General features: G+C 39.6%; 2 protein-coding genes across 4 annotated transcripts in view; one reads left to right on the top strand and one right to left on the bottom strand.

Annotated features, from left to right (window-relative positions):
• LOC117246225 (immunoglobulin superfamily member 11) lies at nt 1-6,714 on the top strand. Its single transcript, XM_033610038.2, has 7 exons — nt 1-121; nt 2,265-2,419; nt 2,702-2,768; nt 2,904-3,035; nt 5,194-5,349; nt 6,106-6,228; nt 6,327-6,714. The coding sequence occupies exons 1-7, from the start codon at nt 58-60 to the stop codon at nt 6,530-6,532; spliced, it is 903 nt and encodes a 300-aa protein (XP_033465929.1). The 5' UTR covers nt 1-57; the 3' UTR covers nt 6,533-6,714.
• A 6,035-nt stretch (nt 6,715-12,749) lies between these two features.
• LOC117266899 (pecanex-like protein 3) overlaps nt 12,750-25,811 on the bottom strand; it is a 31,566-nt gene continuing 18,504 nt past the window's right edge. For 2 of the 3 annotated variants that reach the window (XM_033642318.2, XM_078172447.1), the window contains exons 17-36: nt 25,652-25,743; nt 25,381-25,490; nt 24,048-24,153; nt 23,844-23,936; nt 23,587-23,737; nt 22,866-23,010; nt 22,317-22,494; nt 20,455-20,563; nt 20,219-20,348; nt 20,052-20,110; nt 19,739-19,954; nt 19,041-19,294; nt 18,450-18,680; nt 17,951-18,054; nt 17,711-17,858; nt 17,379-17,609; nt 15,730-16,004; nt 15,460-15,629; nt 14,766-15,172; nt 12,750-13,696 (exon numbers count right to left, since the gene is read on the bottom strand). In XM_033642318.2, the coding sequence (XP_033498209.1) occupies nt 13,544-13,696; nt 14,766-15,172; nt 15,460-15,629; nt 15,730-16,004; nt 17,379-17,609; nt 17,711-17,858; nt 17,951-18,054; nt 18,450-18,680; nt 19,041-19,294; nt 19,739-19,954; nt 20,052-20,110; nt 20,219-20,348; nt 20,455-20,563; nt 22,317-22,494; nt 22,866-23,010; nt 23,587-23,737; nt 23,844-23,936; nt 24,048-24,153; nt 25,381-25,490; nt 25,652-25,743 (3,362 nt within the window). In that variant the 3' untranslated portion in view covers nt 12,750-13,543. The remainder of the gene's footprint in view (nt 13,697-14,765; nt 15,173-15,459; nt 15,630-15,729; nt 16,005-17,378; nt 17,610-17,710; nt 17,859-17,950; nt 18,055-18,449; nt 18,681-19,040; nt 19,295-19,738; nt 19,955-20,051; nt 20,111-20,218; nt 20,349-20,454; nt 20,564-22,316; nt 22,495-22,865; nt 23,011-23,586; nt 23,738-23,843; nt 23,937-24,047; nt 24,154-25,380; nt 25,491-25,651; nt 25,744-25,811) is intronic. The other variant, XM_033642331.2, reaches the window with a different exon arrangement.

Raw genomic sequence — 25,811 nt, 5'->3', positions numbered from 1 at the left:
GCGACCAGCTTGTACACAGGGGGAGAGAGGGCTGCCTCTGTGTGTTTCCTCTCAGCTATGGGCTCTTCTGGAAGATGGATGCTCTGGACCCTGTGTGTGTGTTTCACTGCTCTGGAGAATGGTGAGTAGGCCTGTGTGCCGTCTGAAGCTGTGACACAGTTTCAGGAGGACAAGATGAGAAATATTGGTAATTTTGTACACATTGCTGTAGCTTCAAGTGTTTGGGGGATCTGAGAAGTGAGAAGAATGGCTGCTTCATGTCTGTAATTCTTCACTGGACTTTTGGTACACTCATTAATTTTGTTATTTTAATTTAAATGCAGAGATGGCAGACCCTTAAGGTGTACAGTGTCGACCTACAGTACTGAGATATGGTGTTAAAAGTACACTGACATGATTTAACTGTACGCCCAGGAGTTTCTGGACAGATATGACTTTGACTGTGAGGTTGCCTATGTTTTTTTTTTTATTATTTTTTTTAAGTAAACTTCCAACTAGCAAAAATGGCTTTAATCATATAAAAGACTAAAGAGCTTCATCAAACTCATTAACTAAAGATCACATTTGTATTTAGTGCACTTATTCCTTAATTTTTAATTAAAAACAAAAGAATAAAAAGCAGCTCTTTTCTAATATTGTACATATATCAAATGAAGCCTGTTTCTCATGCTGAGTGAGCTTTGATTTGAAAGAGTCTCTATGGACTGACGTTTTGGAAGCTGGTGCTCTACATTGAGACAATGTGGTGAATTGACAGTATGTTCATGAACACATCCCAGTGAAGTGCGCTGTTGTTCCCCTCAGTCTGTGATCGGTTTGGCTCACCCTCAAAGCTGTCAAGTGTAATTAACAAACTAATATGCACGCTGAATTCCCACACACACACACACAAAAGGCCTGGGGATGACGGAGAGGAGGAGGGGTGGGGTGGGGTTCATTATTTCAGTAATGAAGGAGAAGAGGGGAGGAGCAGGGCAGTCTGCATGTCAACAGGGAAACTAGAGAGTGAAAAGCAGAATAAAATATGATAGGAATTAAGACATAACTCCTTAAAGACTTGATGGTTTTATCACTAAACACAAGATGCTGCATGAACAGCAATTTGGTTTTAGAGGCAATTAAACAACTGCTTTTGCACTTATGGAGTGTTTGGAGGGAATAGCAGCAGCAATAGAAAATAAAGAATATGCAGTGGGTGTATTCTTGGATCTTAAAAAAAGCATTTGATACAGCCGACCACAATTTATCAGCAGAGAAACTACAAAAATATGGAATTAGAGGGGTAGCACTTTCTTGATTAAGCAGTTACATGGAGAACAGGTTTCATATGTACACATAAATTCACACCTATTAAAGATCACCTGCGGTGTTCCCCAAGGCTCATTCTCAGGGCCATTGTTGTTTATTTTGTGTATTAATAATATATGTGGGGTTTCCAAAAAATTAAGTTATATTATTTGCAGATGACACAACATTATTTTATAGTAAGAATTTAAAACAACGTTTGGATGCAATGGGGAAAGAATTTGAAATGCTAAAGAGATCGTTTGATTCTAATACACTGAACTTAAGTAAAACCAAATTTATAGTTTTTGGTAATTGTGTAGCCAACTCAAACAGCAAACCTGTGATAAATAAAGTTGAAATTGATCAGAAATGAAATTTCTAGGCGTTGTAATGGATAATAAACTACACTGGACGCCATACATAAATGATATTAAAGCCAAAATTTCAAAGTCAACTGCAATATTATATAAAGTTAAAGATCCTCTAAATCAAGCCTCAATATACATCTTATACTCTTCGTTTATTCTGCCATACAATAATTATTGTGATGAAGTGTGGGGAAATACACATAATACAAATACAAATTTCATACTTCAAAAGACAGCCATAAGAATTATGAGCAAAACCTCATACAGAGAACCAACAAATCATTATTTATTAAACTAAAGACTCTTAAATTTGAAGATTTAGTCAGCTTTAAAACATCTTAAATTATGCATGGAGCAAAAAAAACCAAAACAATTATTACATGAAAGTTTCCAAAAGTTGTTTCAAAAGAGAGAAAGTCAAAATGCTTTGAGAGGTGACTTTATGTTAAAAGTTTGTTAAAGAATTTGTAGATTAATACATGATGTTCTTATTTCTATTTGCAGACCGAAATAAAATTCCAATTCTAAATGAAATGTCTCTTGTATCATGTGACTGACACGACTTGTCTCATTTTTGTTTGTCCTTTCCCACCATGTTAATCGTCACAGTTGCACTCAGAGTAACCATGAGGGAATCCAATCTCGAGGTGGTTCGAGGGGATGTTGTCATCCTGCCCTGCTCCTTCTTCACTTCCAGCCCTCTCTCCAGACTCAACGTTATCTGGACTCTGGCTCCCTCCTCCAGTCCAGAAACACCAATACAGGTCTGAATCCAAACACCAGCACACACAGACCTCTGACAGACTTTGTCACAGCAGCAACCTTACAAATCAATTAGATATTTCAGCTGGTCAAACACACTGCTCTGAAAAATTGAACCTGCTGTGATGGAAATAAGGAGAGTTTGGTTTTTAGCCTATATATTTTTTAAAATCTCTTCTACCACTTACACATCATCGCAGGTGCTGATAAAAGTAATAGCATCTGAAGCATATCCATATTTTTATGGCCTCAAACTACTTATTAATGGCTGCTCTTTCTTGCAGGTGATAACGTATGATCATGGACAGGTGATTGAAGACCCTTCCCTCATCGGTAGAGTGGGTTTTACAGGTAAGACCAGTGAAATGATTTTTAATTTGCTTCTCGAGGACAGTTCTTAAAAACAACTGTATTTTTGTCATTTATTTTCTAACTGAGAAATTGAAGTTGGGATTAAAGCAATTCGTTCATGTTAACCATCTGCAGGTATTCCCTGGAGTGCAGATATCGTCCTGAATGACACACGTGTATCAGATGCTGGCACTTACCGCTGCATGGTCAATAACCCACCAGAGACGGCAGACCCCGGCATAGGAGAGCTGGAGCTCAGTGTTCTGGGTTAGTGTGTCACATATGTATATGTCCAGTTCTGTTAGAGTAAGCCAGTTAAGTGGCACATGTGCAGCAATCACCATTTAATATACTGTGAATTAGGGATGCATCAATATATTTTTTGTAGTCTGATACTCATGTTTCTGTGTCAGACATTATTGGTGTGCATTTTTATAGAACAGATTGACGCCAAACAGGTTGAGATAATCAAGCAGGTTAAAGACGGGGTTGGAATCACCAGAGGACCCATGATACGTTATTATCATGATACTTGTGTCACAACACAATATCATTGTGATATATTGCTATATGCTGAGTATTGTGATAAATTATATTGTGATATATTGCAATTTATTACCTTTTTTTACAACTGCAAATTATTTCCCCAGAGGAAAACTTTTCTTAACATCAGTTTTACCTCATAAGATAAAGTTCTCAGTCTGTTTATCTGACTTCAATCATTTTTTATTGCAACAAAATGTGATGCAAAGCAGACAGACTGACCAACACTGTCATAAAACCTGTCAGAAATGTTGCATACACCTGACAAACTGTTGGCAGATTTAATGCCCTCTGCTTGGTCTGATTAAGAGCGTGAGGCATCCTGCTAACTGAATGGAAGCCTCTATTCTTGTGCTGCATTTTGCAGGAGGTCTGCAATGGTTGTTCCGGTGCGACTTTCATGTAGTGCTCTAGTTTGGAGAACAGAAGTCGCCAGTTAATGTGCTGTTATAGTCACGTTTGAATCCACTGACTTTAAATTTCAGGTGACAGGAGTTAATGCCACCCTTCCTGCTGTACTCAGAATTTCCTAATTAATTAACTTGAGCCCTCATGTTCGTAGTATTCCCTCTATTTTATTCTCATATGACACTGCTTGCAAATCTCATGTGTCATATCCAAGTCCTCATTTCCTTACGTGTTAAAAATGCAAAATAAGTCCAGACGTTTAATGTAAACACCGAGGGCACATTTCTGATTTCTTTCTCCAGTGCCTCCATCTTTGTTTTAATGAACTTGCCAAATGCCAAATGTTGCTGACTGAGACCACAGCTGACCTCACCAGTAAAAAAAAACATCAGCACCATCTAGTGGGCCAAAAAAGCAATTGATTTTATTATTCTATTACCAAAAGTTGAACTAAAATGTGTATTTGCAAAAATGTATAATTTATATCCTTGGCATCCGTGTATTGCAGTACTATGCTGTATGTTTTTTCTCCCCCACCCCTAGTTTTAGCCATGCTAGTAGTGTGACTTAATTATAGTAAAAATGTTTCAAAACTTTGGTACAAAATTCTTCAACAACTATTGGATGGATTGCCACAATTTTTTTGCAGACATTCATTCAGAGGATGTATTCTTTTTTGATCCTCTGACTTTTCCTCTAGCGTCACCATGAGGTTAAGATTTGTGTTTTTTAAGCAAAATGCTTCAACAACTGTGCATCATCAGGTCGAATGCTTTGGTTTAAGCTTTACTTTAGTGCTAATTAGCAAATGTTAGCATGTTAACTTTCTACACTAAAATCGTGAACATGGCAGGCATTAAACCTGCTAAACATCACCATGTTAATGTTTCCATTGTGAGTGTTAGCATGATGTTATCCTCAGAGAGTCGCTGTAGACTCTTAGTCTTGTTAATACTTTGTTAGTATTATTCTGTTAATTTTACAGTTTAGTGACACACTCTCAAATAATATTTCACAAAAATACCAGTTCCAAAACTCGCTGAATACTGAAATTATAAGGGATAGATGTGACATTGTTTTTTAAATCTAATATTGGCCAATAACACGGATAGTCTCCCAATATATACATTTACAGGCCTGTTGGTAATCCTTACCTGAGTAGCAGTACATAAAACCTTCCCTACAGCTCATAACTAACATTACACCATGGATGAAATACACTGCTAACCTTTACATCCCATCTTTCCAATTAACTTCCCTTCCAGATGTGACTGACTTACTCACATAATTCAAAACTACTTGTAGAGAAATATGACTAGTTTTGAAGACATAACATCATTTTAATGGGAAAAACTATGAGCTGAATTTTTAGTTCTGGTCTGATGTGCAAGTCGGCCTTACACCGAAATGTTAGCATCTATTTGTAAACTGCGTTGGATCCTTTTACAAACTCATTCACTGATTATTTTTGCAGAGCCACCTTCGCTGCCTGTGTGTCAGTGGGATGGAGATATCGATATGGGAGGAAGTGTCACGCTGTCCTGCTCGGTGGTGGAGGGCGTCCCCACTCCGGAGATCCGCTGGGATAAACTGAATCCAGAGGAAATTGCACTTCCCATCAACATGGAGGGTCAGTGCCACACACACACACACACACACACACACACACACACACACACACACACACATTATTGCACTCAAAGGACCCTTTCACAGAATCATAGTCATCTTGCATGGAGGTCGTTATTTTTATTTTGAAGGCTACTGAAGAGAAGTGTTCACCACGCTAGGACTTAATCACTTAAGACAATAAAACACGGAGCTACTCAAGGAAAAATTCAAGGAGGATATTGGGAATGTAAGTATTTCATAGTGGCAGTGTCCAAAAGACGGTTAAAGGGGCATTCCAGCGATTTAGGTTTGTACTACTTCTTTAAAATTAAGGGACTCACAAGAGACTATTTTAAGAAGAATGGTTAAAATTGCAGCAGCAGAAGCTGAGATATCCTGGAATTCTTTAGTCCCTTGAATGGATTAACTCAAAAGAAAACTGGTTTGATCCTACATTTCCCATAATGCAACTGGACAGTATTTTATTTGATCCCCTGCCTACACATCTTAAACATCTATAAAACCCGACATCTCCAATTTGTATCACAGGCTTTAAAAATAGTTAAAATAGTTAAAATCAAGCCCAAGCCAAGATAACATCAGTGACAGCACTATGACATCATCAGGGTTATTTTATTAAACTTCACAAAGCTTCGCCAGGACCACAGAAGACATGATACAGGCTAAGTTCTGAATAAACTGAACTTCATGTATAAAATTGTTGGACTGCTCCTTTAAGCATCTGATTAATGTGACTGTGTCTTCTTTCTCTCAGGAGATCTGTCAGGCTTTGTCCAGATTGTCAATGTATCATCTCAGACGTCTGGCCTCTATCGCTGCTCTGCCACTAACCTCCTGGGAACAGAAAACTGCTACGTCAACCTGTCCATCTACTCCAGCAAGTGCCTCTTTGTTGACCTGCAGTCTTGTTTGTTTTTCACTGCGACTACATGATTGATCTTCATTTTATGACGACTGTTTTGTCTTCCTCTGCAGCCCCAGACAGTTCCTCAGGTATACTGCAGGGTGTGCTGCTCACCTTGTCCATGAGCTTGGTGCTGCTGGTGCTGCTGGTCCTCGTGCTGTGGCTCCATCGCACAGGACAGGATGGGAGGTGGACGGAGGGGAAAGAAGATGATGAGGACGAGTGTTACAATGAGATACGCTATACTCCGTCTCTGATGAAGCGCTCGTTTGTTTGATTTCTCAACATCTACAGGAATTTTTAAAAAACAGAAAGGCTCCTACTTGGGTCTCAAACAAAGACCTCCAAGACTCTTGTTTTAATTAGATAACAGATTTTTTTATGGTGTAGCCAGTGCTCCCTGCATACTACTCTACCTACTGTACAGCATCACACATTTTGAAATAAATGCCCAAGTTTCAAAAAGGTGTGGTGTTTTATTTATACTTTCAAGCTGCCTCCTCAGAATCGGGAGACCATTAAACTTTCATGATAAAAACAGGCCACTCGGGATCCCCTGGTTTCAATCATTTATCCAGAAATGCACTGAAACACAAGCTTCCATGTGTACTTTTATTATCCTGCCCTTATCAGACATCAGTACAAAAACCCTTACATCAAACCCTAATACATGCACCTTAACCTCAACTTTGAATTCATCTGATCTTAAAACTGAAAAATATCTCCAATGTATACTCTGTCCATTTTGGTCAGAAATCAGACATAATCTTTATATTTGAAGAAGCACAAACAGTCCAAACCAGCGCACAGTGTGGTTTACTATAGTTGTATTCACATCTCAAATCTGAAATAAAATACCTATCTGGATAAGCACACTCTTGTGACAGCACATTAATTAGTACTGGATCTTGATCACAAGAACTGCACAGCCATAAATGCTGTTGCAGATGTACAGCCTGAAGAGAAAACTACACAGTAGACCAGGAAGGAGCTTGAGGCTGGTGAGGTGAAGCATAAGGCTGCTGACCCACAGAATCAGTTTGACGTGCTGTGGAGAAAGAGCTTAAGGTCAAGAAGGAACAGAATGAAGAAGCCTCTCATGTCTGTTTTCACTGTGAGAGAGAAGACATCCCTCTGCCAACAGAGAGAAAACAGCACAAATTACAAATCTGTAGAAGTGAGACTAAACATTTTATGCCTTTCTGCTGTTGCTTTATTGATTTTTCCTGGATTAAAGATATATACTGAAATCCCAAAGTTAAATTTAATGCCTTTCGAAAAAAATTTCAGACCACAGTATAACATGCAATACAAAAATGTCATAGTATAGTATGGTATTTAAAAGAACATAAAAACGGCACAGTATAGTATGGCGTCCAAAATATGAAAATATTATGAAAACATACAATTATAGTATGGCATTAACAATATAATAAAAATGTCTTGGTATAGTATGACCTCCAAAATATGATAAAAACGTCACAGTATAGTGTGACCTTCAAAATATGATGAAAACATCATAGTATAGTATGACCTCCAAAATATGATAAAAACGTCATAGTATAGTGTGACCTCCAAAATATGATGAAAACATCATATTATAGTATGACCTCGAAAATATGAAAAAAACATCATATTATAGTATGACATCCAAAATATGATAAAAACATCATAGTATAGTATGACATCCAAAATATGAAAATATTATGAAAACATACGATTATAGTATGGCATTGACAATATAATAAAAATGTCTTGGTATAGTATGACCTCGAAACTATGATAAAAACGTCATAGTATAGTGTAACCTTCAAAATATGATGAAAACATCATAGTATAGTATGACCTCCAAAATATGAAAAAAACGTCATAGTATAGTATGACCTCCAAAATATGATAAAAATGTCATAGTATAGCAGGACCTCCAAAATATGATAAAAACATCATATTATAGTATTATAGTATGATAAAACATCAAGTATGGCATCCAAAATATGATAAAAACATCATAGTATAGTGTGACCTCCAAAATATGACAAAAATGTCATAGTATAGTATGGCATCAAAAATATGATAAAAACGTCATAGTATAGTATGACATCGAAAATATGAAAAAAACGTCATAGTATAGTATGACCTCCAAAATATGATAAAAATGTCATAGTATAGCAGGACCTCCAAAATATGATAAAAACATCATATTATAGTATTATAGTATGATAAAACATCAAGTATGGCATCCAAAATATGATAAAAACATCACAGTATAGTGTGACCTCCAAAATATGACAAAAATGTCATAGTATAGTATGGCATCAAAAATATGATAAAAACGTCATAGTATAGTATGACCTCCAAAATATGATAAAGACATCACAGTATGGTATGGCATCCAAAATACGATAAAAACTTCATAGTACACTATGTCATCCAAAATGTGATAAAAACGTCATAGTATAGTATGACCTCCAAAATATGTTCAAAATGTCACAGTATAATATTGCATTCAAAATATGATAAAAATATCACAGCATAGTATGGTATCCAAAATATGATGAAAACGTCATAGTATAGTATGACCTCCAAAATATGATAAAAACGTCATAGTATAGTATGACCTCCAACATATGATAAAAACATCATGGTATAGTATGGCATCCAAAATATGACAAAAACATCATAGTATAGTATGACATCAAAATATGATGGAAAAAAATGTCATAGTATAGTATGACCTCCAAAATATGATAAAAACATAATAGTATAGTATGACCTCCAAAATATGATAAAAATGTCAGTATAGTATGGCAGCCAAAATATGATAAAAATGTCATAGTATAGTATGACCTCCAAAATATGAAAAAAACATCATAGTATAGTATGGCATTCAAAATATGATAAAAATGTCATAGTATAGTATGACTTCCAAAATATGATAAAAAATTTCATAGTATAATATGGCAGCCAAAATATGATAAAAATGTCATAGTATAGTATGGCAGCCAAAATATGATAAAAATGTCAGTATAGTATGACTTCCAAAATATGATAAAAATGTCATAGTATAGTATGACCTCCAAAATATGATAAAAATGTCATAGTATAGTATGACTTCCAAAATATGATAAAAAATTTCATAGTATAGTATGACTTCCAAAATATGATAAAAAATTTCATAGTATAATATGGCAGCCAAAATATGATAAAAATGTCAGTATAGTATGACCTCCAAAATATGATAAAAATGTCATAGTATAGTATGACCTCCAAAATATGATAAAAATGTCATAGTATAGTATGACCTCCAAAATATGATAAAAATGTCATAGTATAGTATGACATCCAAAATATGGAAAAAACATAATAGTATAGTATGACCTCCAAAATATGATAAAAATGTCATAGTATAGTATGGCATCCAAAATATGAAAAAAACATAATAGTATAGTATGACCTCCAAAATATGATAAAAATGTCATAGTATAGTATGGCATCCAAAATATGATAAAAATGTCATAGTATAGTATGGCATCCAAAATATGATAAAAATGTCATAGTATAGTATGGCATTCAAATTATGATCAAATACGTTATAGTTTAATATGCCATGAAAATGACATGAAATAAGTCATGAAAAAGTCACAGTACAGGATGCCACAAAAAGGACCCAAAAAATATTTTGTTCACTTTATCATTTGAATAAAACAGGTATTCTGACACAGTAGAACAACTCATATGCATTTTCCCATTATCTAAGTACTTCAGCAGCATGGTGTTAGGGACCAGTCAGTTAGCGGGTCAATCAGTGGTTAAATAGTTCTCTTTTTCAGAATTTAGCAGAATCCCACTTCATGCTTCAACAATGATTAATTGTTGGACTGTGTGGACAAATGTATACTGTACATATTGTAAACAGGTTACAACATGTACTACCTCAGAAAATGGCATTTACATCTTTAATACTTTTTAAGGCCCTAAATGTTCACTCCATGAGTTATCAAATTTGCATACTTTAAGACCCTGCGGACACCCTGGAAGCATTTCAATGCTTGCATGTCTGCATCAGTGGCAGCCTAATTACTGTTAACTCAGAGGTAAGAAAGGTTAATTGCTTGCTAAACTACTTCATGGCTTTTAACCAGATTTTTCTTCCTGTCTTGAGCATACAACACTGCAGCACAACTGCAGTGTTTAACATCGCAATTTTTATCATTTCAAAATAAGTGCAAATTCATGCCAGCCATGCAAGTCTCAATATTCATCAGATAAAACAAGGGAAAGAAAACACTCACAGCAGTTGATTTGCAAACGATGACACAAAAACCTTTAATTTAAATAGGAGGAGAAAAAAAAAATCACATAAAAAACTGTACAGAACATTGAACATTGACTTAAAGTTCTTAAATAAAAGACCCCCCTCCCAAAATAACTAAAATAATAAAACAATAACAAAGTGGGATGGTGTATGATACATCTTGTGCAAAAGAAGTTTTAATTGATTCTTCCCAAACTGCACATTTCAACGTGAAGAGTGCCTCTCTTCACTCAGCTCTCCCCTCTGATAGGTAAACACAAGAGTCCCTCCCCTAAACCTCAACATAGTGTCTTAAATGTAAAAGAACCCAAAATCCAATAATAATAAAATAGATTTATATTTTAAATATATATTTATATACGAAACATGCTGTACATAATTTCAGAGATTAAGAAATCCCTTTTTTATTGACACCCAGGTCTGTCCGTTAACTTGTGCTTTCCACACTCCCAGCAAAGAAAAACTAGAAAAACAAACAAATATTACTCCCTGTTGCTTTGGATACAAGAAGAATGAGGAGAAAAGAAAAACAGAAAACAGCACTGATCAGAAAGTCTCTGTTTTTCCTGAGTCGAGGGAGTTACCAACGTGTTTTGAGAGGGATACTGACGCATTTTGCACCTGTCGCAGCTTCTTCGCAGCCAAGACTGACAGAAACATCAGGGCTGCTAAAAAGATTTTTAAAAAAGGAAGGAAAAAAAAAAGCTTCAAACTGCTCAGATGCTGTACGGGGACAAAATAAACAGCGCTGCAGAGACAAAGTGATTTCACAAATATGTGGCTTTAACAGCATGCAGTGTACAGAACATGTTTAACCCAGAGAGAGCAGAACGCTGTAAAACCCTGGCGTCGTTTGCAACGTCAGTGTGACCCTAAATGTTTCGTCACCGTGACACTAACTCTTGTATCCCCTTTTCATGTTTCTTCCTTTTCAACAAAAAGTCTTCCCGCAGAAGAAGTCAATTTCTTTCCCATTATAGACCCTGAGAACGCTGGCCTCCTTTCAAGTTTCCTAAAGGGGAACACGGCGATAATTTGGTGAGAAAACTAGCATACGAGGCACTCTCCAGTCACGACGACTAACGCTGTAGCACAAGGTTATTTCAGAATCATTCAACCATCGCAGACAGCACGTGGTTACAAAGCCACCCGGCTTGCAGAAACATGTATGGGGCTGAATTTGGTCGGAATGCCAGCTTCTTTTGAACGTGATCTACTTGAACCCTCAATCAGTGTTTTTAATTTTCACAGTGGTGGAAAAAACAAGAGAGTGCAGGAGTGGGAAAGAAACCAACTTAAAGTGACTTCTCAGGAATACTTCCAGTTATATTACTCACTTAAAAAAAAAAGACAGCCATTGGTGAGATGATACAAATGTGATGACACCAAACAAATTGAGGGAGGGGTGGGGGTGCAGTTAGAAGGCAGATTTCCAATTTGATACATCATCACACCATATTGACAAACCCCGTTAAAGATATCTGTAAGACAATATTAATCAAATAAATATTCCACCTTTGCTTTCAGTATTTATTCAACTTTGTTTCCAACTAAAACGCTGGATTCGACTGTTGTAGGAACAGCAGTAGTAGTGGGTATATTAGTAGTAGCAGGAGATGCAGAAGCAGTAGTATAGTAACGGGAGGGGCCATACTGCAGGCAAAGAAAACACAGCTCCCCACACAAAGCAGCCTGGGTCCCTTCTATTGAGAAAGTCATGAGCTGAGTGGATCTGATCAGAGAGGGCATCGTTGATCAGTCATCCAAAGAAAAACCTGGTGCACCTTACACACCGAAGAACATGAGATTCTTCAAGTCAAATAAAAAAAGGACATTCCACTCACCCAAAAAAAAAAAAAAAAAAGGCGTTAAATCTCTAACACTCCCAGTTTGTAGGTTTGTGATCAACACAATTTTCACAGATTGGAATCGCCCTCCGCTTGATCCTAATCCATGGCTGCCAGCTCTGTCTGAAGTCATCCCATATCTCCGTGTTGCTAGTCAGATTCAGGAGTCCAGGCCTAAATAGACTGTAAACTAGCGGTTAAAGCACCACATGTTGGCTGGGATGGAAGGGAGTTTGTTTTTTCCCTGAAACTTGCTCCGAGACAGAACTGTTGAGTGTTGATGTAGTCAGGCACCTCTGAGGGAAACAGGCCAGAGGACAAAGATGATGTTTTGGTGGGGTGTGGTTTTGTTTTACTTGAATATGTATAATGTGCAGGGAAAAAGAAGAAGCAGCGGAGGCTCATAAAATTGGTCAATATGTACTTTTTGAATATTGTTTGACACGTAACTGTAGGTCCGGTGAGGATGGTAAAATGGGGAGAAATAAAACAAGGCTTATCATGGTTTCCGCAAATCATTCCCCTGCACATACAGCAACGTACTGTAGGATCTTTTTTTTTTTTTTTTTTTTCGATTGGTTATGCAAAAAACAAACAAAAAAAACAACTGCTGCTGCAGATATCAAGTGAGAGAAAGTCAGAGGCAATTCTCTATTCTCCAGTATAGAAAAATAATCAATCCTCAGCAAAATATCCCTTATAATTGCACTGGCCTTTCTGGCCTGTCACTACTGTTACAGTACAACCCAAAGGCTGTCCATAGAGACACCGAGTGCCTTTGTCAGAAAACAAAGTTAAGAATGAGTCTATCAACGGGATGAAAGCTGACTTTGGAATAAACAGGTTGGCTGAAATCATTTAAATGATCTGACGTGCATCAGTTCAGCATGCTATCAGATGTTTCACTCCTTTGGCTGAGAAGGAGAGGGTAACGTGTACATAACCAAATCCATCCGGTATTGCAGTGGGCCGTTCTAGCTTTGCACTGAGTTATTTAGATGAGGGGTTGATGGAATGAGTCCAGAAGGTGGAATGAGTCTGGTGTGGGCGGGGTGGGCCCGGTCCAGATTCGACCGCGGTGTGCTTTCACTGCAGAGCGTGTCACTCGGGGTCTCCCAGTGCAGACTCAGCGCAGGTGCTCAAGTAAAGGCAGCTCTGTGGATTCCTCTCGGGGAATGGGGGGGTCCCCTGCGGACAGCAGGGTGGGATCCAACGTCTGAGTAGCTCCCAGAGGATCTTGTGTCAGACTGACCTCTTGTAGGGGGGCAGGAGGAGTAGGCTGGAAAAGATTTGAAGAAAAAAAAACATGGTTATCCAAGAATATCAACACGTCCTCTGAAAAACACGACTAACAATTTATCCGTGTTTTTGCCTGACTAGGATGTTGTAGATCGTGACGTTGCTTTGCAAAGAGAAAAAGAGAAATAAACTATTTATTTACAGCGTGCGGACCTCCTTTGTGCCCTGCGGTTAAATAGTTTGTCTTGCACCTGCATATTTTTGACTGGTTATACACACACGTGATCCCTCCAACAATTTGTCAGAACCAACATGTCTCTACTGGCCAAACAGGAAATGAAAAGCCCACCTAATGCTGCTTATAAAGAGTCAATGAAACAAAATGATGTAGACCACATGCAAGCTGTCTTGCAGTTTTTATCATGAATCAGTTGACTGCTTTAAATAAAACATGCATTAACAATTCAGTAGGTATGATATTAATAATGCTGGTTACTGTCCATATAACAGAGGTAGAGCTGCAACGATTAAACGACTAGTTGTCAACTAATAAATGACTCGCCAACTAATTTGACAATGGATTTAACAGTTAAAGTTTTTTTTAAAATTCAAATTCTCTGATTCCAGCTTCTTGAATGTGAATATTTTATGTTTTTTTTTTTTTAATTTTTTACTTCACAACTAATAAGAGGAACAGAGACTACTAAGGGCAGATGTGATTAATAAAAAAGATTGGTATCTGTGTAAAATACTATTTGTTGCCGGCAAGAAAGCGATTACAGAGAACTGGTACAAATCTGAGCCTCCAGGCCTTAAAGAATGGATGGACTTAATCAAGGAGATCTTTATAATTGAAAATATGACTTTTTCTCTGAGGTCTAGAGGAGCAATATTCCTCAGAAAATGGACGACATGGACTGTCTTTATTTCAGAAGAATAGTGTCTGTGGACAATAAAAGGACATTTAACATTTGGACTCATGAATTCTCGACTGGCGTGCCCCCACACAGTGTTCTCTATGGTGTTTATGTTTTGTCTAAACATCTAAAAATACTTTCCATACAGACTTAAAAAAAGGTCATCAAATAAAATACCAGCAGCCTCCTCACCTGTGTGCGTATGGTCTGGACTGTTAATCCTTCCCCCTCCACTGCAGCTGGTCCGTTAAAGCCCTTTCTGCCTGAAAAACTCCACTTGCCAAAGTGGCTCTCATAGTGTAGTCCGCCGCCCTGTCCGAGGCCAGCCCGCTGGCCTGCTCTGTGCCCCGAGTTCTCCAAGAGGCTGGCTGGGCAGAAGCGCTCTGGGCCTGGCAGAGGAGGTGGAGCCACAGAGCCACTGAAGGAAAGCTGGGAGCTGGACAGCTGCTGGCCCAGGAGCCCCTGGATGGAGGATGTACGCTGTAGGGATGTGAGCAATCCTGCCTCCATCCTGCCCTCTGATTGGCTGAGCAGAGCTAATGGGAGAGGTTGGGGGTGGTGGGGCCAGCTCTGGGTTGGACCTACAGGGTTGTCTGTACCTGGAAGGAAGGGAGGAAAGCCATCTTATTTATTCATTTTAACATTATTAAAAAGGTCAGAAAAACAATTACTCAGCTTACAGTCCAGCCATGCGAAGGCAAGGCATGAATTGCTCCTAAGAAATGTACACAATCTCAATGTCCGGTTGAATGTTCTGAACAGACTATTATGACATCAACGTAAAACAAAAGAACAACAGGACACGCCAACTATTTTAGCAATCTAGAATAACTTTGTCACTATTAAGGTTTGTTACAGCACAAACAGTGGTTGGTTCCAGTCTTACCCATGGAGGGCTGGACAGTGGTTATGTGTGGTTGGGGGAGGCTGGAGGCTGGGGTACTCTGGGTGGTGTGAACGGCTGGGTTGGTGGAGATGGAGGCGGAGCCGCCTCCACAGTCTGAGTCCTCAATGTTTCCTCCGCTGTTACAGCCAGCACCACAACCTTTCTGAAGCCTGCAGAGACACATATATTAGATTGATGATGATCACACTAGCATCACTGTCCCCGAAGGACTTATGTGCACATTTATCACGTGAAGTTTAGACTGTGTACCTGTCCCAGCTGCTGATGAGCCAGGTGTAAATGTTGTGTGGGCTGACAGGTCCTCCCCACACAGACCGGAGCTGGCTGTGCCCCCCGGCGTATGAGGTGGTAAGAGGGGACACGTAGATGGGGTAGCCGATGGGCTGGTCACATGAGGAGTTGATCATATTCCTCAGGGCCTGTTTGGCGTTTTGAATGCTGCCGCGCTCTGGGTTACGGTTGCGCAGGAAAACCAGCTCCTGCTGTTGCCCCGCCCACAGCCCACGCACACACTCTCTGTTCACCTGTAGGGGGCAGCACAAGGAGGTCAGTACAGTGCAGAGGTGGGCAGGCTGAATATTAACAAGGCAGCTTTTATCTGGTTCAGGGTAGGAAAAGCATCCTGGACATAAAGCAACTGAATTTCAAAGGACCCCCTGAAAGTCAACAAGTCGAATCATCATCTCAGTCAAATGAGATTCTTCAAGTCAAAAAGTCATATTTTTAGGGTTTTTTTGGTCAGTCAGTGTACTTCTGGTGATGGTTTGGTCTCCAGATTTAGCTGCAGAGTGAGTACTCCTCACTTTCACGCTGCTCTCTGGTACAGGCAGCTGTGGACCTAGACCCAGGGGGAGTCTGTGTGAGATGGAGGTAGCTGCCTGGAGGAAGAGAGGCTTTGCCCACTCAGGCTTAGAGATAACGTTACTATCTGCCTTCTGCCTCCTAGAAGTGATGAATTTACAGGTCACAGTTACCTAATACAATACAGTCTCTGGCTTTTGTTTGATCACATTTCTGATCCGTCGTCAGCATAGTTAGAATGCATTAGCTCAGAGGACTAACTCGGCATGTTTACTACATCACGAGCGCCACTGTCCCCTTAAATGTCGTGCAAATCCCATTCAAACTCTCAAACTCTACATGAAAAAAAAGGAACAACCAAATGTGATCCAACTGAGTCGGGCACAACCCTACAATTTCATGGAAAGACTAGAATTACTGCCTCGCGATTGTATGCTTCTGCCAAACAGTCAAGTTGCAGTTTACATCCCTGTCTGTCAAGACTTATGTAATACATGTAGTGAAGACTTTGAGGGAATTTAACAAAAAGGTATTAAGTGTATTTTTTTGCTGAAACATGGATGTTTCAAACACATCTTTAACCCACCAGCACATGAGCTCTATACAATCAGCGTAGTTTAAAAGGTGGACAGCCCAGATTAGAGTAATCAATTAGATATCTGACTAAATGTCTCCCCTTCTGTTCCTGATGTTGAATAATGGCATTATGATGTCGCTGTGAAGTTGACCTTTGACCTTTTGGATATACATTTTTTTCATCACTTTATCATTTTATCCTATTAGACATTTGTGTAAAAATTTTGTTATAATTAGCGTGTCAATTCTTGAGTTATGGCTGAATACATGCTAACCTTTAACCACAAAAATCTATCAGTTCATGGAGTCAAAGGTCATGTTTGTGGAAATATAAAGAAATTCCCCCCAGACATTTCTGAGATATTTCATTTATGAGAATGGGACAGAGGGTTGAACAGACAGCCTGGGAACATAATGGCTGCCACCGGCATGTTAATAGATTCAACAACAAATAAACCAATACAAAAATTATCAACTAAACAAGCCAGAGAAGATACTTAATAAAGAGTAAGAGCTGTGACCTTGATGACTCTGAAGCTGAGGAACCTCTTATTAAGCATGATGATCTTGTACTCGTCACTGCCGTCATCCATGATGTGCCGCAGCGCCAGCAGTGAAGGCATGTTTGCTAGAATAGCACTGCGCCAAACGGGGTCGCCCTCGTGTGATATCAGCATCTTCTCCTCATTGGCAGTGATGGCGTCATAAAGAACCATAGGGTCCTCATACTCATCCGGAGATGTGAAGTGGTCCTGGAGGAAACGGAGAATACAGGGTTGGTCTCAGCTCAGGGACAAAAACTGTCATTATCCTAACCTCAGGGCTCGTTTTCTTCTTCTGTTAGAAGTGCTACCTGATGCAATTTGAGGGACATCCGCACTCCTGGTGCCACAACGCGGTTCAGCAGGTCCATATCTGCAAACACCCATTCATCTCTGGGAGACGTGATGCGAAAGTCCCCCTTGAAGAGTGCATGGAGGCCATAGAGAAACGGCTCCAAGCTGTCAAACAGACAAACAACAACAACTCCTGGATATTGGGTGGTAACGGGGTGGTATTAGCTTCAGTGAGAGACAGGGTAGTATGGCCTTACCTTGCAGACATGCTGTGGGAAGCCGTGCCCAGAGCTCGTCTTCCCAGGATGCACAGCCCAAAACAGAGGTTGACAAGTGGAGAATCTCTTTCACATGTCACCGGCTACGACACAAAACAAAAGTTAGGATAAATGATGACATATTGTATATTTTTTGTTCTACAAAAGACTTCTTAAGTTTCAAATACTGATTCTGATAACAAGCCCTTAATTTAATAGCGTTTAAAGTTTCATCAATAGATGTTGAGAAACGCCTCTAAATTTCTCTCTTTACCTTTCTCACATTCCCACTTCTCTGTATTCAGTTTCAAAAGGTTCCAACTGGTTTCTTCATTTCGAGAGTAATGTTGTATTTGGTTTTTAATTGCTTTTCTTTGACAAATAAGTGGAAGCTAACTTTGGCTACAGCTCAGCCAAGGATCAAAATATGGATATGTACTAGTAGAGACAAAGAAAGATAACAGAGGGATTCTAGTATAAATGTTGTGGAGAGTCTAACCGTTTGACGCCTGCTGTTGCAATACTGAATCCAGTCGAGGTACACCATGCAGAATGAGGAAAGTGTGATGCCGGAGGCCCTGTGGTCGTAGTCCTCGTCGATGTTCAGGTTGAAGGTAGGGTCGCTGTCTACGTAGTTAGGCCCGAGACAAGGTCGTAGAGCCTCCTGAATCGTCTCATTAGTCAGCCACTCTTCCATTTTAGCAGATCGACTCACATAGTAGATGATGCTCTGTTCAAGGGCACAAACACATGACCCGAAAATATTCATGCATCACGCTTTTAACGTCAAGGTCACGGGCTACAACTGCAGTTATCTTTTGAATACCACAGTCTGACTGCAAAGAAGGCTTGGAAGCAAGGTGTATGCACATTTCACGCTGCTATTGGAGCTTCAAAATTAGAAAGTTGTCCACAGTCCATCTGTGACTGATCAAACCATAACCTGAACTAAATGAAGCTACAGTATATGTAAAAACAATGTGAACAGGACATTATTACAGCAATGGGACATGTAAACAGACACTTTCAAAGTGTGGACATACAGAAAAGTTGGCTTATAAAGTACGAACTCCTTTGATCAATGTCTTACCTTGACATAGTATGTGATGAGGATCTTGCGAAGGTCGAATACTTGCAACATGGACGCTGCATTGTTGTCGCTGATACTGTAGCCCTCTAGTACATACTTGGTGGCAGCCACCTCCCAGGCCAGCCAGCGCTGCCCAAATGCAGCATTGAACGACAACATGTGAGGAAGGTGACCGGGTTCACAGCAGCAGCAGCCCTCATCCTCCTCGACCCCCTCTGTGATGGCCTCTACCTCCCTCTGCTGACAGTAGGTGCCTGAACAGACGTGAAGCAGATGAGGATGACGAGCTTTCCTGTATGTACCTGTCAATCTCTGACACATGAGACATCGACACATCTATCTTCCTTAAACAACCTTTAAGTAAATCCGCAGCCATGAAACTGGTCTTTACCTTCACAAGACTAAAAATACACTGTAAGAACAAAAAACATTGAATAAAAATGACCAGTTAGGGGTTGTTAGATTTCTATGGCATGTTTTTTAAGGTGTACAGGAGCTTTACCTTACCAGCTGCCACTTTGAACATGAATACTATTGACTGAGCTGCAGCGGCCTGATCTCTATAAATAAATGCTATTCTGCAAGAACACTTGACAGGTACTCAAGTGACACATTCAAAACAGCAGGTAAACAACTCAAACTAAGCTCCTTCTATAAGCTGCAAACACTGTCAGCCCCCATCGTCCCCTGCTGCTGACCTCTGAACTCCAGACCCCTCAGCTGGAAGGTGACCAGGCCGTTGCCGATCTCGATGATGTGCACCAGAGCGTTGAGGTAGTCTGAGGCGAGGATGAAGCAGTCGCCTGTGGTGTAGTTGCCCCAGCGGCCGAGCAGCAGGTCTCCACAAAGGCTGTGCTGCAGGGAGCGTGTCAGGTGCTCGTAGAAAATCGAGTTCAGGTTGTTGTCGTCGGCACCTTTAGGAGAAGAAAAGACAGTCACCATAGCAACAGATCGAAAATAAATATGATTCAAATGGAGATAATTAGATGGTGAGAAAGTGTCATGGCATACCTGGGTTGCGGTCTAACTGTGTGGCAAGTCTGGTGTTGGAATGATCGACACGCTTGGTGCTGCAAACATGACAAACTAGCATTAGAACTGAACGAAGACACTTTATATTTGGCCTTTATGAAAAGCAATTTCACATTTTGTACAGATTTCTTTTCCCAAACACATACTTGTAGTCTCTCTCCCAGAATTTTACAGGTCTGGTGTACGAGGTGACGAACACAGCACTGCCCAGGACAGGATTGAGAGGGGTGGAAAAGATGGCAGAAAAAATGGCCTGGACAAAAAGTACAGCAGAGTCTGTAGAATCAGTAAGTTAAGGATATGTCTGTTGTCTTAGACTGTAATACAGTGAAGTCAGCTCTACATAATTAGCGACATAAAAACCAAAGACACTGAAGGATACGGGGCACTGCAAAGGGTTGAGCGAAGGCGTGGAAGGCTGAACCCCAGGTGATCTGCCACGGGGCGATGTAAGTCAACACAAAGCGCAGCTTGTACAGCAGGTCCCACATCTGAGAAGTCAAAGGACAAATAAATTAACCCTTTAAAAACCTGGAGTGACATCACTTTTCTTGTGCTGCTTTCAGACGTCTTTCACAAGTATTTAAACATTTGAACCTTGAGAAAATTGGTGCGATTTGTGATTTTTTAAGTTTAAGTCAGTGAGCAGACTTTGTAAGAAATGCCCCACAAATTGCAAAAAAATAAAATAAAATGAAAAAATAAAATAAAATTATAAAAAAAAAAAGAAAAGAAAAAAGCTAGGAAAAACTACAGCATATTTATATGAAATAATTTTCTATTATAGTAATTTCTTGCTAATTTTTTGGGTCATTTCTTCTTTGTTGGTCATTGCCTTCTTCCCATGTTTTTATAATAATAATAAATGCAGGTTACACAGGGTCAAAAAAACAACAACAACACATTCACAATTGTATTCATAACACTACACAGACACTATGTGGTCTTTCAACCAGGGAGAGCAGTAACATTCTGCTTTTCATTCTGGTGTTAATGGGAAACTTTGATATGTCTCAATCTGGAACCTTTGTTCCCATGTTTTTACAAATGCTCCAGTATTTAAAGAGAGTTCTTCAGCTGGCAGCCATGAAACAGGCTGCAATGTAGCCACATGGTATAATAGAGCACCTTCATTGTACATCCAGTCAGTGACAGGCTAAGATTATCATAATATGTGTCTGACAGCAATATGGAAAGGACCGTACAGAGGAATAAGGTGTTTTCCTTTTACTTTCGCGTGTTCTGATCTGTTTGTTATTGCATTAAACCATGTCTCACTCAAGGAGGAGTATCGTTTGGAAATCTCATGAGAGGTGACTTGTTGCAGGAAGAAAATGGAGCAAATGTTAGTGAGAGTCTGAGAGGGGAGTGACGGGAAGAGTGTGTTGTGTTGGAGTGTCATGGCTGAAAATGTAGCTGGTTTTGATAATGTGGAAAAAGTCAGTGAGATTTCAGAACAAGACTTCTCCCTAAGCGAGACTTGGGTTACACACACACACACACACATGAACAAACAGCCTCAAACAAGCAAAAGATCAAGAAAAACATCTGAGCTGAGCAACAGATCAATATTTTCTCAAAATTGTGATATGAGATTAGATACAGTCTTAGATTTTGTTATATTGTGAGTGCCTTCTCCTGGTTTTAAATTCTGCATTACAGTAAAGTGACGTCAATTTCTAAACTTACCAGACCGTTCTAGCTGTTCCATTATTTCTTTTATTCACCTAGTGATTATACCCACATTACTGATGAGTATTCATCAAAATATGACATTGTGAAGCACAAAAAGTCAACCCTGCAATATTGTCGAAATACTGACAGAGGTATTTGGTCAAAAATATATTTGATTTCCTCCATATTGCCCAGCCCTACATTTCATTTTTTTTTTTTTTTTATAAAATCCTTTCCATAATGCTGTCAGACACTTTAAATAACACCTGAGCCCGTCAATGGTAAAAAACAAAAGCACTTTTAATGGCTGTACATTGACAAGCAATTACACTACAGCCCATTTCTCGGCCGCAGTGCTCTCTTTCAATGCTGGACCAATTTAAAAACTTCTTGTTCCCATTAGTCATGTAGACACAAAAACACGGTTTAATGAGGACCAGGTTGAAAAAGACCACAGTTCCCCTGAAGTTACATTAAGCCAATGTGAAAAAATGCTGCTGCTGGACTAGAATAAAACTGAATAATTTATTAATATCACAATTCTGAGATAACAGGGTGTGCGATCCTAACCTTGCTGAAGAGAATGGACATGAAGTAGTAGTCTATTAGGAAGGTCTCCGAGAAGTGTGGGTAGTCAAAGTGGAAGAAAAGCGTGGTGAAGCACAGCGTGACGTACTGCTGCGACGGGGCACAGAAGGATGAACGCAGCAACTTCATGCCCGCTACTGAGATGAAAAGGGCTCGGCTGCTGGGGGGGGGGGGGGGGGGGGGTCAAGAAAGAGAAGAAATCAGTGACCCATACTGACATTAACAGCTAAAACCATAAAACCATAGAGTAAAGGATGACATGAAAATGTATTTGCCTTTACACAGACTACTGTACAGATTGGCTGGACTATAAGTTAAAACGTCTGAGAATATATTATATGTATCTGATGCTACTGGGCACAACCTGCAGGTAGCAATACACCTGGGAGTGGTTCAGTGTGTCTATTAATTTTACGTTCCACAGTTCCAACACACACAGCTAACAGCACATATTCCCGAGGAGCAGAGATGGAGAACAGTATAATATATAGGTGTGAAACAGTTTGGAGACAGAATGAGGAAAAAGCTTACTAGATGTCCCGCTCTTTATGGTACTGGCCAACACTTTGGGCTTCTGTTGTTAGCGAATTAAGCACCACAGCTGGGTAGATGAAATATTTCTCCACACACTGCAACCACGCATACAGCTTCTCGAACCACATCAACTGAGCAGCATCTGGAAGCGAACGGAAAACAAAGCGATTTTACACACTTGTTGAGGAAAACCACAGTCCACCACTTGCGTTCCCCTTGTGTTTCCCCTTAAGCTTCTCGCAGCTGTAAAATAAATCTAGCAGAAAATAAACTGAAAATGTTTTACAAGATGTTTACACAATGGGTGGTTATGATGTACTATTTCTGAGATCCCCAGCATTTCAAGTACTGGAAATGGATCTGCTGAAAATACGATGCCTGGAAGGAAGATGTACAGGTGGATGTCCTTCTATTTATCATGTATGTAGTGTGAAGTTATTTAACACTCACAAAAATGCCTTGAGATAAAATAAATAAAGCTCTAATGTAGCTCTTTTAGTTTTAATCGCTCACCTAGAGAGGGCTGAGGTGTTTTTCTCTAGAGCATTTCGACTAGAAATCGTAGTTTTTAAATTGACTCTGTAGCTTTTTCCAGTGGAGATACTTACAAAGTTCCAGTTGTTCATATAAAAGGTTTCCTTCTTACACTTTTAAAGATACTTCCCCGTGTTTCTTTCTGTCTGTGTGAACAAAGATAAAAGAGCAATCAGAAACTCACCTCGGACCTCAAACTGACTGTACTCTCTGGAGCGGAGCACAGGGTGAGCCAGGCAGAACCATGGCAGCTGCTTGCGGAGCTGAGGCAGGAGATAGTGTGTAATGAAGCCTACGACTCCGGCCAGGATGTACAGGACGTAGCTGAGAGGAGGCTGTGGACAAAGAGCAAAAAAGAGAGAAAAATTAGCAGGAAAAACCTGATAGCTAAAATAAGAACTGTGCTGTAAGAACAGGATTATAAACTCTGCGCCAACTAACTTGAAGAGCGATGAACACTGTGCTGGCACTGATGGCGAAGGTAATCACAGCCATGAGGGGACACATGACGAGGTCTGAATGAAGAATCTCTTTCTACAAAGAGACAGCGAGAAGGCACAAGACTGTAAAATGACTGACACCATGAAATCAAAAGTGAAACTGTCCAACTGAGGTCTGCGTGGGCAAGTGCACAGTGATGTTTACCACAGAGTTACGCAGCTTCTCGGGAAGAGGGTCCTTGATCTCAACAGGGGGTTCTTCTGGTATTCGGTTCTCTAACTCAGGGAATAATTTTGACCGGACGAGTGACCTGATGTAAGAGGTAAAAAAATGCAAAAAGGAAACGTGAGAGGCGCAACAAAAAGCTGAGGTGTAACATCAAAGACCTTGCAGGCTGCGTAGTGAAAGCAGCTTGTCAGAAGGCACACTTCTGTGTGTAGGTCACTGGTGTTTTGGCAGCGCTCAGAGCCAATTATATAATCACTGAAGATACACATTTAAAAGAACTCAGCTGAGTAACCTCCTGTGTTGACAAGCCATGAGACACTACTTCAAGATTAAGGAGGAAAATGTAGTAAAACAAAAACAGGCTTGACATTAAATATCAGACTCTTAATCAGACATTGAAGCATAGTGTGTAATACTGCATTTCATGTTTGGAGTTGTAGCTGCAGGTGTGCTTATAGACTTGACACAGAAACATAGGGGGGGTACTGTTAGGATGTTAATGGTAATACTACTCTTACTGCTTATCGATTCAGTACTTTAACAGTGCTCTTATTGGTTCTTTTTCTGAGTTTTTTAAGGAGAAAAAATCTAAACCAATGAAGAACAGATTTGACATTGCTTTATTTTCTCATATGAACTATAAATATATGAGCACTCTTTAATTTAATTGATAGTTTTAAACAGAATTTATTAATTAACCCATATTTAGAGCTAAAAAATAGCTGGCAAATGGTTATTTTTAATTGTTAACCAATGATAATTAAGTTCATGCTGTGTGGGCTCCTGGCTGCTAGCATACATAAAATAGCTGAGAGGGGTGGAGCAACAACAGATAAACTAAGAGCTAGGCAGACAAAAACTGTCTGCTTCTCCACCTGCATGTGATGAACTTTCACTAGATGTTTTCAAAGATTGCTCGTGTTTCCGCCCTTACATGCACAAGACCTGTTGCGCTTGTGGCAAAGACCATTGACAGCATCGACTCTGGGGAAGTGTATCTAAACAACTGAGCATTTAGTTTTCTCTGTCACTGACACTAAGAGCAGTGTATGTGTCTGTGTGTGCATGTGCATGTTAGAGAGGCAGACATCTTTTTTTGTAACCTAAATAAATAGGATTGATTTCTATTTCTCTAATACTGAGAGCAGAACCTGTAATATTAGAGCTTATCAATACTAAGCCTATAATAATTTAGCTTCTCCATCCCTACAGATACGTGTAATTGTTATCAATCTATCATGGGCATAAAAAACTAATTTCCAGTGATATCAAAGACCATTACTGACAATGTGAAACACAAAATACTGACCACAGGATGGTGGGGTCGCTGCTTTGGCGGCTGAGGTGGTAGGATAAGGCCAGGAGTAGGCCACAAAACACAGAGAACAGTACTGGCACATGGGCTTCCCCCCACGGTGCCTAATGTTACAAAAAATAAAAGCAAACAAAACAAAGGTAAATTTAGGTCTGTACACATCAGTCCTACTCCGTTCAGAATCACTGAAACAGAAAAAAAAAACAAAAAAAAAAAAACAGTGAAACACCTCCACTTTTATGTAGAGTGCCTCTGTTGCACTTACGTTGATGGCACCGAGGCAAAATCCATACAGCAGAGCAGCCACCAACATGCTGCGTATGAGGCTGAACAGAGATGAGAGGGGGCTGGTAGTGGCTGCAGAAAGAGACACAGAAGATTTGAAACAAAACATAAATAATCGTGCAGTTTCTGAACTAATACTA

Source organism: Epinephelus lanceolatus, chromosome 11, assembly GCF_041903045.1.
Source record: "Epinephelus lanceolatus isolate andai-2023 chromosome 11, ASM4190304v1, whole genome shotgun sequence".
Taxonomy (NCBI): domain Eukaryota; kingdom Metazoa; phylum Chordata; class Actinopteri; order Perciformes; family Serranidae; genus Epinephelus; species Epinephelus lanceolatus.
Note: the sequence above shows the minus strand (reverse complement) of the source record. Positions and strands in the feature narration are given on the sequence as shown.